The following is a 17,957-nucleotide window of genomic DNA, read 5'->3' as shown; positions in this document are numbered from 1 at the left end:
GTAGCAAAAGATATTTTAAGGAATGGCATCTTAAAGTTTACAAATAGTTTTTGGTCTCTATCCAAATGGATTTTTACATCTAATACATGTGGTGTGGTCAGTAGAACCCAAGATTATATTAAGAATATCTCCTTGCTCACTGCCATGCTTGCAGGAATTCTGTTCTTTATTTCAATGCTGGTGTCTGAAAATATGATTATGCACAAAGGTATAATGTAACACAAAGTGTGATGGCTCATTAAGTTTCTCAGCATGGAAGGCTATCTAATGTCACTGAAGAAGGCTAAACCTTTACTTGTTCCTTTTTACAGAGGGTGTTTAAATGACTGAGCTGATTTAGATAAATAGCAATGAATCTATTCCCAGTATCTTTGGGACAGAGATAATATTGTCGTATGAAAGAACAGAATATTTTGATGATACTAATGTTTTCTTTGATTGGTAAAAAAGTAGCTCTTTATGTTTCTTATTGGGAGAGGAGGGTTTCATCATCATCCCACAAATCTTCAAACGTATTCTGAGAACTATATGAATTCTAGAAGTTTTTTTTTATATTCATCTCAACTTCAAATTTTAATCTTCTGTTCTATAACAAAAGAAGTTTCTTTAAGCCTCTGTGGTTGTCTCTTATTTATCTGATACACTTTTCATTTATTTGGGGGGGGGGGGATTTTTTCTGAACTGAATACACATTAGGGAATATTGATGTCAGCCAATAGTCTCTTTCAATAGCTTTTGGTTTTAGTAAAGTAATTCTTATAAATGCTAAAATTTGACAAAAGCCAGAGAAAGACTGAACCTATGTTCATTGGGTTTCAGAACTAATTACAAAGCATCTTCATTCAGCAGGGTCTTTCTTTAGTTAATGGGCACTGGGGACATTCCCATGATCTTCCAGTGGAATCTGAATTAAATGAACATTCAGTCAGAGGCAAATCTACTTCAACCATACAGTTGGTAGGTTACTGATATGACATACTTCCCTGATTTTATATTCTTCTTTCTCTGTTCCTCAAAAATGAACAAAATTAATGTAATCAGTATTTTTCAATCTTTATTGATTCATCCTTTATTACATTTTATGATTTTCATGAATCTCTAGATTTCAAAGTTTATAATGAGCTTTTATAGAGGTTTCAAACACAGATTTTTACAAGGACTTAAGCATTTATCAGATTGATATAGCAGTGCACTTCCTTTATCACCTTTTGTTGATAAAATTCTCAAAGAGTTTCCTTCTCTCATCCTTGTAAAAACTTATCATATGCAAGGGCAGACTTTGCCTTGGGAAAAATTTCATGATTTTCTGGACTAAGTGCAGACTTAGTGAACAGATGAAATCTTGGATTGTTGTTGGGCATTTTTCCACAGATTTGTAAAGTAGCATAAACAAGCTGTATACATGGGAATGGTGCTTACCTAAAAGAAGTCACAAAATTTTCTGTTTGTCTGTGGAGAATATTCAGGCAGATATATCTTTTCAAATTAAATGGACTCATACCTTTTAACCTGTTTTCTTTTTCCAACAAATTCTGTTTCTATGTAGTGTCTAGCTATATAGGTTCATCGTTATTTAAATCAAAATCTCCAGAGATAATCAGTGAGCTCCATTTTACTAAAGCTATGGTGGATAAGAGCCTGATGAGCCCTATCAATATCTCCAGCACAGCTGGGAAACTCTCAGTTGAATGCAGAGCAAATAGAAAAATGAAGCATGTTTACTAATTTGTGAGCCATGTCATTATTATAATGAATGAGCTCATTACTCCTCTTAGATACAAGATTCCAATGAAATTATGTATAGATCACAAGAACTAGGCTGGCTTAGCTAGTTTGTACAAGAGCAGCCAATTTTTTGTAGTCATGTGAGTAACGAGAAGACAAACAAGAAAAGCTTATAAATCCTTCAGGTCAGTGATTAGTCTTGCATTTTTGACTCAGAATTCAAAGAAGTGGCATGTGAGTAAACGTTATAAGTGGAACGATTACTGGAATTCATATGACTGGCTGCAGTAATTGGAATCAAAAGCTTTTAGTTCTTCTTTAAAATGAAGAATTTTTAAACCAAATCCTTTGCCTTCCCTCCTCACGCCTCTACAGCACACATCCCACATCACAATCAAGCTAATACCAGCCAAGAAGCATATCCTGCTTTGCAGTCAGTACACATCTATTTTGTAGTTTCTGGAGTGGTGGCTCCTGTCCCTGTCAAAGTCCCATTGACTCCTCACTGACTGCCATAATAACTTGAATATGTTTTTTTTAAAGAAAATATAGTGATCATAAATTCATGGTTTTTAGTTTCAAACACAGATTTTTTGGCTTATATCAGCCTTGCACAAATTTTTAATATTTTCTCTCAATAAAAAGAAGAGTCCCAGGGACAAAGGGGGAGAGAGAGTCCTGGTGTTCTTCCTTCTCCTCCCAGAGAACAAAACATTAGAGCTGTTTCATTAAATTAACTCTCTAGAGTAAGGACAAACATACTATCTCTCTCTTCACTTGAAGTAAGGGTGAATTTGACCCACTGCTGTGGAGTGTACTCATTTGCTGGTATGCCCAGACTGTCATACCTGATGCCAAGACAAAACCCTAACTAAAGGCCAAGAGGCAAGGCACCAAAGGCTGTACTACCCTGAAGAAAAAAACCTTATATTTTGAAAAGGTGTGAAATCTACCTATTATCATCTTTCCTAGTCTTGTGTTTTCTCAGAGTAACTGGAAGAACATAAATTACAAAGAGACTCTAATGTCTACACATTTTTCCTTAGAAATGCTGTAGACATCCTATCCAGCAGGAAACTACAATAATGACAAAATTAAAAAGACACAGTTTGAATTATGATATCCTTTTCATTTCTGTATTTGGCTGATTTGTCCATATTCAAGCAGAAACATTATCTTTTTGGGTTACAGCAGTGCTTCTGAATGTCTGTCTTCCTACCTGAATTAGACTGTAACCCTTTCTTGGCAAGGGAGGTTTCTTTTTTATGTGTTTCTGCAGTGTCAATCACACACACTGTCAGTACTCAGTAAATGATTCTAATGATACCTATGCAAGTAACAGTGACTATAAGTAACAGTGACTATCTGTAATTCAAAAAGCTTTAACATATTTGATGCTTTCCTCTATTTATAGTAGCAGCTGGAAAAGCCCCTTAATTAACCTGTTATCTTTGCTTTAAACTAGAGAAGCCCAGAAGACTCTGAGTCTACTGAAGTTCCTCCAGAGAGCAAGGCGATCAGCAAAAAAAGTTAGTATCAATAAACAGACTGGATAAGCAACAGAAAAAGCCTTGAGACCTAAGATGCAATTGCAAGTGTGAAGCTGGCTTAGCTCTGTGTTTGCTGTGTGTTACCTCATCACATCTGATGGTGCTTGGCTACATAATTAAATGTCTTCTTAAAGACCTATTCAGATCTCAATCCTGTAATTGTGAAGTTCATTAATCTAATACTGTTCATGTTTTAGTGTTTGCTATGAATTCTGACCCCCTATTTAAGGAGATAAAATTATCATATATAAATGCAGAATTGTTTAAGAAGTTTTGTAGAAATAGGGTAATAAGTTAATGGCTACTGTAGCAGCAATATAATGTGGTAAGATAATTGCTGGTCACAAAGTTGTATTAAAATAGCCTGAAAGTAAATTAAGAAAACAATCAGATTTTTCTATATATGCATCTTAACTTTCAGTCAGCTAAGTTCACAAAGCTGACATTTGCCATTGCTCCATAATGTTAACTTGATCCATAGGTTATACTGCAGACAACACTCTGGAGTGACTTCCAGTAATTATGGTACATCTTTCTCAACGACCAGATACTTGAATAAAAGTGACTAATAGTATCACAGGGCAGGCCATGATTTTGTCCTTGCCAGTACTTATTAAAAATCATAAACTTAATGTAGTGCAACCATGTATTCTTTCTATATAACTCATGCCCTGCACTATTGATTATAAACTGCCCATAGTGTTTAGAAAGAACTGTGCAAACTGGGGACATTCACGTCTGGCTCTGGAAGCTGGCAGGAAAATCTAACAAGCCTGCCAATTTTTCTGAACCCACACAGCTCCCAGGCAACTAGAAAGGACCTTCTGAATACAGTTGTTAGGCTTTTATGTGCTATGTGGTTTTTTTGTAATAGTCTGAAGACTTTAGTCCTAGCCAGTTTCTGTAAGAAAAACATCTCCCTCATCGCTATAAAATGGTCATCTCTGGAAAAATGTTACTGAAGTGAAACCTTGTAATAAATCTGTTCAGATAGTTCTGTGCAGCTCCACATTAGCTCCTCAGACTGTCATAATATGTCTGTGTGGGGCCATCAAAAGTCAGAAAAATACATGCTTAGGGCCAAGATCACAACCCAGCTTCCTCAGGCATAAAAGCTGCCCTCTGCAAAGTGTTCTTTTTGTACTGCATATGAGTTTCCTGAGAGCCATTGCAAGGTCTTTGTTGTAAGATTGTGGAAAAAATGGATGAAAAAAGTACAGGATAGGGAAATCAAGTATATGTTTCTAAGCTTAAACAGTGATCCCGTGTATAGAGCTACCTGAAGAGATAAAATCCCTCCCCATTAATCCTTTCAGCATGCTACTCTGGGCTACAGGCTGTCTAGGTTACAGTCTGGACAGAGAGCTTAATTTCAATACTTGGATCACTAGTAGCACCTTCCTAATCCCATCAGATGCCTGATCATGAACATCCAATGTACTGTTCTGCACTAAAGCAAGGTCACAAAACAGTATGGGAAAGAAAAACAGCCATCTGCATCCATGAGTGATGCTGAAGACAAGAGCACTGTCAACATAACAACCATTAATTGATTGAAACAGTAGTTGGAAATGAACGTGCTGTAATGCTGTACTAATAAGGATACTCTGAGGCTTTTGCCTTTAATCTTTATCTTTCAGTGTAAAACAATATCATAAAAACCAGACCCTGAAAATATTATTCAGTACTAGCATGCTTTTGTAGTACTAAAATGATCAGCTGCATGAAACTAAATATTCATCTTTGCTACAGCTATATAATTCTGTGAATGATGGTGAAAAAATACCCACCTTTTAAGGGAAAAAAAAAAAAAAGAAAAACTTGTGTGAATTTCAGCAACCAAAGATTAGTGCAAACCCATAGGATATGTCATGAGGCTGGACTCAAACCTGTTTCTAATTTTTTGTCGAATAGTTGACCTATTAAAAATAAGGGATCTACTTCCTGGTATTTGCATCTCTGGATTACTCTCTACAGATTACTTTTTTGTTTTAAATGTATTGAAGGAAATCTAATAACAAGGACAAAACAGATAAGCACTATGTTCCCTTGATTATTATGATTTTTCATACTCTTGTGTGTGAAGTCACCAAAAAAACAAATTGTTTGTAACACAGCAAAATTTATAAAGCTTGCATTAAAATTTCTGGACATTTTTGTAGGTTTTTTTTGTTTTTCTTTTCCTAGGTAAGAAAATTAGCTTGTTAGCAATAATGGTTCTAGTGGGTGACAGTCTTCACAATTTTGCTGATGGCTTGGTAATAGGAGCAGCATTCTCTTCCTCAACAGAAACAGGTGTGACAACAACTATTGCTATTTTGTGCCACGAAATTCCTCATGAAATGGGTAAGAAATACATATATGTATCTTTCCTGATTGTCTTTGTAATTTTGTCTTTTCTCCTTTATATATCCAGTGAAATGGATATATAAAGGGCTGTGTTCTTCTCTTTCCCCTTCACAAAAAGGAGGTGAGGCTTCTTCCCTCATTACTGAGTAACATCCCATCTCACTCTATTGAAGTCTATAAGCCATCAGGTCAGAGTGGCCTTTTATTCTCATGTATAGGCAGAAAAAATAGTAAGCTGTGAGCAAGAGCCATGTGTGCTTGACACCACAGGCTATCCAAGAGTTTTAATATCCTGTATTCCTCATGCTACCCTCATCCCTGATGCTAATCAAGAATAACAAGATAATAAGATATAAGCAGGACTGGAAAGCAGTTCCATTGAACACCGTCCTCAGTTATCTCCTTGTGGTGAGTCTAGTGTGGATTAAGTTGTTCCTGACATTGTGTTGATGAACATACATATGCTGGCAGATTTGAAATAAGAGCTGTGGATTCCTGTTTCTGTTCTAAAATGACTGGAGATTTCATGTGCTATGTATTTAAAAAACTTCCCAAAACAGAAAAGTGGGATGGAGAATTGCAGCAAAAATTGGTAACTCTTTCACGTAAGAAAGAGATGACCAAGATACTCCAAAGCAGACCTTCTTAATTCTGGAACAGTGGTGCCCAACTGACAAAGGGGCATTTCTGTACTCACAGAGAATTTTCAGTATCATTTACCATGGACATGTTATGAAATAATTTATTGTAGAAAAAAAATCTATGATTGAGATTCTGATATACAGTTTATGAAAGAAAACCAGGTCTGAAATCAGTGGAACTAAACTCAAACTGAAATCAGGCTGGCATAGGTTTTTCTAACTTGCAGCACCTGTAAAGCACTCAGAGACCATGCTGCAAATATCCTCACATGATTTGAACTGGCACCTTCCCAACAGAGAAAGATTTAGAAGCTCTGGGAAAGCATGTGACTTCACTTTTGCATGTATCCAAGTTGGAAATATCACAGAACATCGAGAACTAACAGAAATCCACTCCTGTGCACTGTATGCTATGTTTAGGAACAGCTAAACAAATACAAATGAATACAGGTTTTTGAGTTTTGTTGGGTTTTTTCACAGAGGATGAGTTAATAACTAATTTTAGAGAAATCCAAGGGCAATTCTCCATCACTCACTATCTTCATGCAAATCAATTGTTTTCCATCATGTTTTATTACCAAGAGTCTTAGTAATGCATTTATGAGCTGAATAACAGATTTTCTGTCTTTTTCTCTATGCAGGAGATTTTGCTGTGCTGCTGAGTACGGGGCTCCCTACGAAGATTGCAATTTTGATGAATTTTATAAGTGCACTAACAGCGTTCTTAGGACTTTATATTGGCCTTTCTGTATCAACTGACCTATGCATTCAAAACTGGATTTTTACTGTTACAGCTGGAATGTTCTTGTATTTATCTTTAGCAGAAATGGTGAGAACATCAGTCTATTATATTTTCCTTTGAACACAGCCACATCATAGATGAGTGTCAGGCAAATGCAAGTGGATTAACTTGGGGGAAAAAAGGGTTCATGGGCTTCTTGGGAAGAGCTGTCACCTGCCCTGTGTGTGCACAGTGCTTGGAGACATAGTCTGGTTTTGCATGGTGTTACTGCCATGATAAGTGTAATTAGTAATAAAAACATGAAATAAAGGCTAGTAGGTGAGGAATATATGAGATAGACATAAAGTACCTTTAAAGAGGGAAAGGTAAGCTATGTATTTCTAGGGCTGATAGAGTTAGTACAACATAAAGAAGCATTTGATTTCTGGATTTTTTTTAAATCTTGAAAAAAAATGGTTACTTTTCTTTTTTTTTTTTTTTTTTTTTTTCTGCCCTGTTATTTATGTATTTTTCAATCACTGTTTTAACAATTTGCTGTTTCTAAAGTAAAGTGCAAGATGCTTATCCTGTTCTTCTTTCTAGACAGCCTTTCTATCTCAGAGTGTTTTGAATGAGCTCCTAAGCAATTCAAGACCCATCAGCTTATCTCTACTTTCCCATATTTGTCCATAATTTTTTATACTCCCAGTTCAGTAGCAATGATCTGACTATAGAAAAATAAAATGTGAATATATACATTAGGAGAAAGGTCTAAGGCTTTGGAAGAACTTTTTGCTGCAGGCAGCCTCATTTATTGAAAACATGGCTGTTACACTTGTAACAATGTAGAACTCAGTAACCTTGCCAGTTTGAGTCTCATAGCTCTTCAGAGTATGTTAGTGTGAAGTTACTTGCATGCTTCTGAACAAAGACCAAGTATTTTGAGTGACTGGATCAAGATCAGGAAAAAGCAGAAGTCTGTCTTTCCATAAAATATTACTTTTTTTCCCCCAACCCTGGCTCTCCGTTGTTGTTCACTACCACCCGCCACCACATGCCTGAGGTATAATTTACCAGGTTCAAGCATAATATTTTAAGCCTGATATGCAATGTCAGTATTATAACCTGTTTAAAAATCTACTTGCAATAATTGAGCCCTTGGGTGTATTTTAGTCTGGTTTTGCTATCCTAACAAACCTAGAGTGAATATAAAGTGCTCCTACAGGCTGCCTAAGTTTTGTGGATATGTCAGCATTCCTGACTAAGGTGGTAAATAAGAGGCAAGAACACTGTGTACCAAGTTGCATCTTGTTCTGACACAGAGAAATTTCTAAGTGGCACTGCCTACCTACTCGGTTGGCATAGTTTTACTAATTTGGTTAAGAATGATTTAGACCTAATTTTCTTTCAATGTAGGATCAACATCCATCAGAGATTCACAAGTTCCCAGAACAGCACCATGTTTCCCCATGAGTCTCCAAAGCAATGTGCCAACTGTAAATCCTAAGAGATGACACAATTCCAGGCAGAGACAGGGAAATATTTTCCCTTGTCCTCAGCTTGTCACCATAATGTAGTTCTTGGTGTGAAGAGGAGAAAGAAGGTATAGAGAGGGGAGGATCCTATTTCTCTCCCCTCCCTTTTATTAACATTAATAACAAAATATCTTATCACCCTTTCTCTGCATTTTGTCAAAAGAACTGCCATTGGGTTGCTCACCTACATTTTTCAGAAGCACAAGTGTTGAATATCACTGCTAATATTTTATTTTAAAATGTAGCACTGCAGGAATCTAGAGATCTGAAAAGTTCATGTGTTTTTTAAGTACACCTCAAAAGAAACTAAGCCAGGCTTTATGTATTTTTCAGCTTTCTTCACAGAAATAATTTCTGTTCTCTGTTGCATTCCTTCTTGTCTACGAACAGTATTCATCAGTGTTGCTGCCAATGGAGTATAAATGCTAAAAATGCTGTACAAACCTTAGCTACTTTTCTCAGTATTTGTCTTATGGGTTTTCACATATTCATTTGTTAGAGTAGTTAGATAAGAGTTGAGTTAGCAGCTAAGTAACACCCAAGTGCCTTGCTGTTTTCTGCATTGAGAGGCACTGAGGGGTGTGAGGTTCACTGAGAGGACAGCACTGTGAGACTGCTGCTAAAGTCAAGGTTGCACAAAACTTTTTCTGTGCTTAGTTAAAGGTCATTCCTTTCTACAGGGGATATTCTAGCTACATTAGCAAGTAGGGTAGGCTAATAATTTTTAAAATCCAAGGAAAAGGCAAAAATATAAAATTATTTGTATCTGTCATCACTTTTCACCAAGAAATTCTGAAAAACTTCATCTTCCCAGTGACTGGGAAAGGTGGGAGGAATATTGTGGCTTGCAAATGTGCACGATGTACAGGTATTATATTGCAACATAAATTGTTGCTTCAAGATATGTGTGTGAGTAATATTTTGTGATAACTTGTTTCACCAAAATTAAATTCCCTGAAAGACAGCTTTTTATAAGTAGTACAGTGAGAGGTTTTTGTACTTGATGTCATAAAAGGTGATAAGTATAATCATACCTTTGCACTATTTCCACAGATCCTTTCATTAATAACATACCTTTTCTTTAACATAAATCTAATCTGAATTGAAACTCAAGACACCAATATATGGAATGGAACAGAGCAACTCACTCCTAGTGAACTATTTTTATGACAAGACATGTCCCCTTTTTCTCTTGGAAAACACTTGAAAATTCTTTATCAGACTCTTAAATGAGTATCTATGAAGTAACTGCTATGGTTATTTATGTAATCACATGTATTGTATGAAATGCCAAGGACTAGGGTGTCATTTCTGAGTGATTGTACTGATAATATCAGTTCAGATAGTTTCTGACCAGAAAGAATGTGTCATTTGTCAGGAGGGAGATAAAAGCAAGGACAGTAAGTATATTAAAGAAATAGGAGCTAGCCAATCACTTCCTGAGGCAACTAGCTGAAGTTTTTTCTGACTAACCTTAAAAATATTTCTTATACTGGGGAAAGAAGGTTATTTAAAAAGTGAATTATTGTGCTGTTGCCATGGAGCAGCTGTGCCATATATTCCTCAGCTTGGTGGAACTCTGTTTAGCCAGCACATGGTTGAAGGTCCCTTATGGCTTCTTTCAACATGCTACTTCTTAATTCTTATCTTCTCTGGCTTCATGATAACATGAACTGGAGTGGGAACAGAATAGCATTAGAGGGAACTTGAATAACATTACCTCTTTTGCCTCCAACAAACTTCAAACATTACTAAGTGTGATGGCATCCAACAGCTCAGATGTGGTGCTCTCTTCCCTTAATTTGTGAAGTGGTTTGCACATGCCAGCTGACCAGGCTTATGCTTCCTAAACAACAAGTTTTTCTCTGCTGTACCACACACATCTGTGTTCAGGAGAGTTGGGGAACTCTCCTGATACTGTGTTGGTTGTTGGAGTTGCTGGTACTGTCAGCAATCAGCTTTTATTTTCAGAGACAAGCTTGGATATCACAATAGATAAGGCTATAGGAAAGGTCTGTGTGGTTGATAACGCTCAGATGGAGGGAGTAGAGAGCTGCATTGGTCATAGCACAGGAACTTGAAAAACTTTCTTAGAAACCTACTGTGCATGTGTGTAACTCATGAATTGGCACTGACAGTGACAAGAGAAAGTGCAAGCTCCTGCAGCAGGACAGGAAAAATTTTGATTTAAAGAATTTGTTCACTCAGGCACTAGGGAAGAGGACAAAATAGACTGATTAAAAGGCTAAACAATAAAGACCAGAGGTCTAGACTGGAACCCTGGATTCAGGCCCACATCTTAATTAACAGTGTTTACCTATATACACAGCTCAGTACACTTACAAGCTGTCAGTTCAGATTTTGATTTACATCAGATCTTTGAGGTGTTTACATTTGCTTTAGATAAAAAAGTTTCTGATGATCCTTAAATAGAAATGAAACATAGCTACATGAATTTCAAAGATGTGAGTTTGTGTCGTAATTTAAACCACTGCCTAGTGTTACAAAGATGTTTGTACCAGGTTTTACCTAGTATTTTTACAAAAAACTTTTAAGTGGAGGCAGATTTTTCACTACAGGTTTCTTTTGGGCCCGTGCCAGCTATTAAAGAGAAGCATGCAGGAGAAGAAGAGCAGGAGACCCCGCTCTGACACAGGAAAGGGCAAGCAAGGCACATAGATGTAAAAATACCCTGTTAGCCTTTTTGGTCAGCACCACTCCACTGTCTCCCAGTGGCTGATGCTGTTACAACTCCTGTGAAAAGCCTCTAAAGAGCAGAGGAAATAAGTAGCTTCATTCAAGCACAGGCAGTGAGTGGAACAGGAAGGGGTGATGGGAGAGTCTCAGGACCATACACACTTGTTTTGAAGTTCACAACAAATAAACAAAAGAACACAACCAAAACCAAAGGCCAGTACCAGGCTATGGGTCTGTATTTATTTCCAGAGTTAACATGAAAGTATTCAACAGTCATTAGTGTCTCTCCTGGTGTCACACATCACTTTTAATATGATTATATACAGCTGTTGCTCCTTTACTTGATTTAAAACTCTCAGAGAAAAATATTAATTTTTTTTCAAGCATATTTTTAAAAATCCCATTTTTTACTTGTATATTTACTAAAGTCTAAGTAAATAGGAGTGTTGCCAATTACTTCAGTAAAAGCAGGATTGACCCTATATATAGTAATGAAGCAAAAAGTCTCAAACTAGTTTATTCCCACAAAAGGAAATCACTAATTTTACTAAATAAGCAATTCCTTACAAACAACTATATAAAATTACTAAAAACTATTGAGAAGTTGGCAAACTTTGGAATCTCATTTACAATTCTTGTTGGTGCTACTAAAAGAATTAAAATGGGTAGAATTTCACTGAATTAAATATTTCCCCTTCAAGACTGGCATTGTCACAATGTATGGAACAAGCTACAGATTTAATAGATATACTCAGGAACTCAGCATTTTGAAACTTTTTAAATGAAGTTAGCTTTGTTTTCCCATAAGACTTTTTTTCCCAGAGATTAATATATCTGGCTCTCATTCTGGTGTCTTATTCTTTTTTTAGCTTCCTGAAATGACTCATATTCAGACACGGCGACCCTGGTTGATGTTTCTCCTACAGAACCTTGGATTACTATTAGGCTGGCTTTGCCTCTTACTTTTGGCTATATATGAACAGAAAATTAAAATATAGGTTTTCTGCTGGAAATGTTGAAGTACCACTTATGACAGTGGATAGATAGCCTTATTCACAATGTTGTCATGTCTGCTATAGTGATATATAAATTAAGTTGCTGGGATTTTTGTATCTGAACAGTCGATAACTATTTCACTTTATTAACTTATTGTTCAGATTTTGTAATTTTAATATTTTTTTTTGTAAACATGAATGTTTAGTATTGTGTTTTATTTGCTACTGAATTTACCAGATCCCATGCTCAAACTCGCAGGAACTTTTGATTAGTTTTTTATCTGTTCTAATTCAATGCTCTAAGTGATCTCTGCCAGTCTGACTGAAAAAAGGAATAAAACATTTTCATATAAAATAATTAAAGTGAACTAACCATAGCTGAATAATTTGAAGCAGAAGTGGTTTTTGCTTCTAAGTAAAAAGAATAAATATATTTCTATAAAACTAAAAGGTATAGTAAACCTAAACTCTCAAATGGTGTACAGCAATGTCATAATATCAGCACTTTGTGATTTGTCAATATAAAGATGTTCAGTAGTCATGTCTTACCAGTCCTCTGTGGCATGTAAAAAATCAGTGTAAATGTTGAAGTTTATGGTCTAGAGTTCTGAAAATGTCCTTTTTCAACTGTAATATAGGATCTCATACGTGTGATGGAATCTGTGACAGTCAAGCATTGGACTATAGCATCTGTCAGAGCAGCCACTTTCTGCATTATCCCACCTCTGATGGTTGCTCATAGCAAATGCTTCTGAAGAATTATAAGAAATATGTTTTAATTGTTTTTCCCTGGTATCATTTCTGGGCACTTAAAATCGAGGGATTACTTGAGCCAGATGCTGCTTCTGAGCCATCACGTTTAATAAAAAACAAGTGTCTTCCCATCAGCAATTAGCTTATTCATACATATATGATGTTTATTGTGGAAAGAGCTTTTTCAATTGTCTAAAGTGCATGTGGCTGTGCTCTCTTAGGGCCTCGGGGCAACTCCTTCTATCCGGAGTGATTTTTGTTCAATTAGTTCTCTTGGTTTCAAGGGAATTCTGCATAAATTGAGAGGACTCATTTAAGTTACGATTGCAGAATCAAGCCTGAAACAGATGTAGAATTTTTTGTCCTGATTATGAGATGCTCAGCAACTTCCAGGAGGTACTGAGCAACACTCTGCTCTGCTATTTCTGCTACTTACATGATACCAATTTTTGATGTAAGGAATTCCCCCTAGTCTGATTTTATACTTTTGAATGAGATTTAAAATGCATCCTTTCTCCCTCCTCTGAACTGTGGAAATTGGGAGAGCAAGTTACAGAACGAATACATATTCAGAATGGAGCAAGTGAGTATTTTGTTTCCCTTGTCTTAACACAAGCTTGAGATATGGCTACATTATGACACGATCTGATGTGTGTCTCACAATGTGTCGTGAAGGTCAAATTATTTTCACGTTACAGAAAGGATTGATCTACATTCCTGGATTAGACTGTCAGAAGTTCTCAAAAGCTTCATGGTCACCATACTACCTTGTTAACAAAATTTAAAGTGAAAATAATTTTGAATTTCACAGTTTATAATAGCCCAGATTCTGGGGCTTTTGAACTTCTAGTCATTTACACATTCAGCCTCAGGAAAAACACTGAAAGATCATTTTAAAAGATAGATATACTCAAGTTTTCAGTGCCTGTTAGTTATGCAAATCTGTAGCAAATACTCCAATGCATATCAAAATGCACATCTAGACATTTACAAAATTAAAAAAAAACTTGTCCCAGGCAATTTATTCAAGGTCACACAGGAAGTCTATCTGCCTAAGCAAATTAACTGAGCTTTTTTCAGCCCCAAATTAAAATCCTAGCTTGTTTTCTTTAGGTGTGCAAATATTATGACTGCTTTTCCTGTTGATTTGTCCTTGAAAAATGAGTTACAAAGCCATGACTGATGCTTCTCTTCTCAGAGTTCACAGTTTTCAGGAGTTTTGCTTGCTTTTATTAAGGTAAGATTTTTTTTTTAAGTGGTTTCCCAGTATTCCATCTGTTTGTATTGGCACTGAGTCACTCCATGACCTTCAGCTCTGACAGTCGATTCAAGCAATAGCAGGGCACCACTGGACGTAAGCAAAATCTATTCTAGTATCAGATGGTGTAAATTAATATTGGAAACATTTGTTATTTCAAAGAGAAGAGCTACCATAGCTTGAGTGTTTATGATTGCATAACGTTCACTGCCACAGAAAAGAAGATTACCAATATGATCACGTTTTGGCAACTTTATTGTATTCTGACATATTTTTCTACCATTTGTTAATGTGTCTGAAAGAGATCAAGTAATTTGTCAGTGTGTACTTTAAAGCTGCATGCAAGCATAGGTTCACATTCTGATATGATCTGTTAACATACAGTATATGCATCTGTTCAGAAAAATCCATCTTTTGGCTATATATTTTTATCATGTTTCTTGATCATATTTAACAACCAAGTATTTTTATACATCTTCCACTACAGGCAAAAATACGTTGATCAGAGCACCAGTCAGTCCTTATTGCTGCCACAGAGCTCCTATGATTTTGCTGTATTTGGCAGTAAGTAAGCAGTTCAGTCATCATTTTGACCTGGTGTCATATCCAGACACCTGAAGTCTCATTAGCATATGGCAGCTTGGATTCCTGTGGTGCTTGTGAGAGAACTTACCTTATTATATACATAAAGTTGAAGCCTCTGCTGTAATTTTCTTGACATTACTTTCTTTAAAAAAATACCGAGAGTGGAATATTACCACACATAAAACAGGACAAGACAGTTTATTGGGAACAATGGAGCATTTCTCTTTTGATGAAAGGCTGAGAGACTTGGGTCTCTTTAGTCTGGAGAAAAGAAGACTGAGAGGATATCTTATCAATGCTTATAATTATCAAAAGGGTGGGTGGGTGTCAAGAGGATGAGGCCAGACACTCTTCAGTGGTGCCCAGAGACTGGACAAGGGGCAACAAGTGCCAGCAGGAGCGGGGGAAGTTCCATCTAAACATGAGCACAAAACTTCATTATTTTGGGAGCACTGCAACAGCCTGACCAGAGAGGTTGTGGAGTCTGCTTCACTCAAGATATTCTAACCCTACCTGGATGTGAACCTGTGCAACCTGCTCTAGATGAACATGCTCTATCAGAGGGGCTGGGGTAGATGATCTCCAGAGGTCTCTTCATATCCCTACCATTCTATGATTCTGTTACAATGAATCATACAGAGGGCTGGAAGCTGTTCATACAGATCAATGAATTAGAAAAGTAAATTAGTTTAAACCCGAAGAGATCCACTTGTTAAACTCAAAGAGATCCACTTGCATGATTTTTTTTTTTTTTTTTTTCTGGTCAGTGTGCTCAGGAATCCCAAGAAAAAGGATAGAAAAATACAGGGTTTTGCCCTTAAAAAGACAAGGTGATGCACAATTAATTTCATGATGATCTTAATCCTTTTTTTATTTGTTTTAAATTCTGTAGACTTTATTCATACAGACTCTATTTAAAGCCAGGAACTTCTTTAAGTTCTTCCAAACCTAAAAAACATAACATGCCGATGTTTTCACGGAGTCAGATCCTGAGTAAGGACTGCATAACTTCATCACTTGCAGCCCTTAAATCATGGCTAGGTATCTCTCTAAGAGGTATGCAGTAACTCCAACAGATGTTATGTGCCTGATGGAGAGATTACTTAGTGAGGTTTTACAGCTTCTCAGGCAGTTCTGACTAGATAATCATAATGTTCCTTTGAAACCCTAAAATACATGAACCTATAGATACAGGAATTTTTCTGGAAAAATCTGGTTAGTATTTCTCTTTCATCTATTCTTAGTTTTCAGGCACTCTCAAGGTGAAAAAAACAGAAAATGTCTCTTTCTTACACAGAAAATGAGAGAGAAAATGAAAAGCTGAAAGAATTTGTTTGCTACAGTATGTTTTCCTGGAAGTTTAAGGGAACAGGGCCTCATAAAAAATGCTTCCAATTCCAAAGTACTAGAGCTCCTCTGCACAAGAGAGCTGACCTTGTGCTTCTCTTTTCTGTATATGTTACACATTATCCAGTGACTCCTAAGATAAATAGTACCTTCTTTGCAGCCAGCTATGCTAGTGCTGGTAGAAGTTTCTGGAGCTCATCTGCTTGTTTTAAACACTGCCATCTAGTCCCTTGCTGTATTTTATGCTTTAAGCAAAAATGTGGCATTTCTCCAGAAAGAAAAAATACCCTTTTCATACAAGAAAACATGCTTAGCTTTGATACGGGTTTGATAGGATATTTGGGTTGATTTTCTTTCACCTTGCCATTGCATTTGAGAAAGCATATTGTCGTTGTAACAATTTTTAGCCTGCAGCTAGAAATCAAAAGTTTTATAATCAAGGTAAGTATTAGGGCTAATAATTTTAAGAGGGCACACTTTATCAATGTTGTTAGGTTTTCTTGCTTTACTGTAACCTTTTGTCAAGTCCTCCTCTCATCTTAAAAATAAGCTGCCCTCTATTGTAAGTGCAGCTGTAGGAATGTGACTGCAGTAAATACAAGCAACACTTACACAATGGCTTTAATCAAAGCAAAGTCCTGCGATTTATTTTAGTAGATCCACCTTCATTCCCTTCTCCCCAAAAGAACAAAAAACCCAGAGACAGAGCTGTTGCTCTGGGTCACGTAGGGGAATGTGAGAAGTTCCTTCTTCCTTTTATGTCTCTGATAACAGGACCAAGCCCAGTGGGAGACCCTGCAAGGGGGGCTGGATGCATTGAAGTCACTGCCAAGCTCCCATCAGCGGCAGCACAGCCCAGTGTTCTGGTGCTGGGGGTGCAGGAATGGCAGAGGGCTGGTGCCAAGAGTTTTTGCAGAGATGACAGGAGACAGAGCAGGCAGGAGGACTCCAGCAGGGCATTCTTCAGTGCAGCACTTCAGCAGTTGTAGCAGGAGGATCAAAGGTTTTATAGTTGTCTCTACCATCCTGCGGGAGCTCACTTCAGAGCCAATTTTCAGACTGTTCACATTGCTTAACTTTGGACATGAAGGATGACATGAAAATGATCTTGCTGATAACCCTGTGAGCGCAGGCTCTTGCAGTGCAATAATCCACAGGACCCCAGCAGTCAGAGTGACCCAAGGGAATGCCACTTCTCTGCAGAGGAACCTTCCACAATTTTCTGATAAATAAAGGACTTTAGTCATGGCCACGGTCCACCTCTAAATTCCATCTGTAGGACACACAGAGGGCAATGTGGCAGCCCCTCCTCTTCGGGGTCCAGCTCTGACATTAAACACAATTAAAAGCAATTAAGCACAAGATTCCATGACAACCTAAACCAGCCTAGCAACCATTCACATATTGGCTGAAGATAATACTAACCAGTCATTAATCCAGTGTTATAGACATGTCCATATGTGACATCATCTTGTCCCACTGCACCTGGCTGGGGAACCCTCCCTCATCGTTTTCCCAGGGGACAGCAGACACTTGACCTGTTTCAGGGAGATGACAAGAGATACACATAGTGGAGTAGACAAGTCAATTCTTATGATATATTCCAGTCTTAATTTTCATTTAAAGCTTTCTAGAACTTGTCCTGCCACCTGCTTGTCTGTACTAGGCAAATATCACAACCCATATGGTAAAGGCTCTTACATCTTCTTCTCCACCATCCATACTAATGGTTTTGTAGCATTTTTTTGTAACATTTTATGAGTTCTGGTATTCAGAAAGGCAAACAGAACATTGGAAATTT

At 37.0% G+C, this 17,957-nt stretch overlaps 1 protein-coding gene across 3 annotated transcripts in view; it reads left to right on the top strand.

The window, feature by feature from the left end:
- The window catches only part of SLC39A12 (solute carrier family 39 member 12), a 32,289-nt gene extending 18,878 nt beyond the window's left edge, over positions 1-13,411 (top strand). For 2 of the 3 annotated variants that reach the window (XM_071738660.1, XM_071738662.1), the window contains 5 exons: positions 847-957; positions 3,191-3,254; positions 5,463-5,621; positions 6,907-7,094; positions 12,088-13,411. In XM_071738660.1, coding sequence (XP_071594761.1) covers positions 847-957; positions 3,191-3,254; positions 5,463-5,621; positions 6,907-7,094; positions 12,088-12,216 — 651 coding nt within the window. In that variant the 3' untranslated portion in view covers positions 12,217-13,411. The remainder of the gene's footprint in view (positions 1-846; positions 958-3,190; positions 3,255-5,462; positions 5,622-6,906; positions 7,095-12,087) is intronic. The other variant, XM_071738661.1, reaches the window with a different exon arrangement.
- Positions 13,412-17,957: the final 4,546 nt, after the last annotated feature.

The sequence above is a fragment of the Heliangelus exortis genome, chromosome 2 (assembly GCF_036169615.1).
Source record: "Heliangelus exortis chromosome 2, bHelExo1.hap1, whole genome shotgun sequence".
Taxonomy (NCBI): Eukaryota; Metazoa; Chordata; class Aves; order Apodiformes; family Trochilidae; genus Heliangelus; species Heliangelus exortis.
Note: the sequence above shows the minus strand (reverse complement) of the source record. Positions and strands in the feature narration are given on the sequence as shown.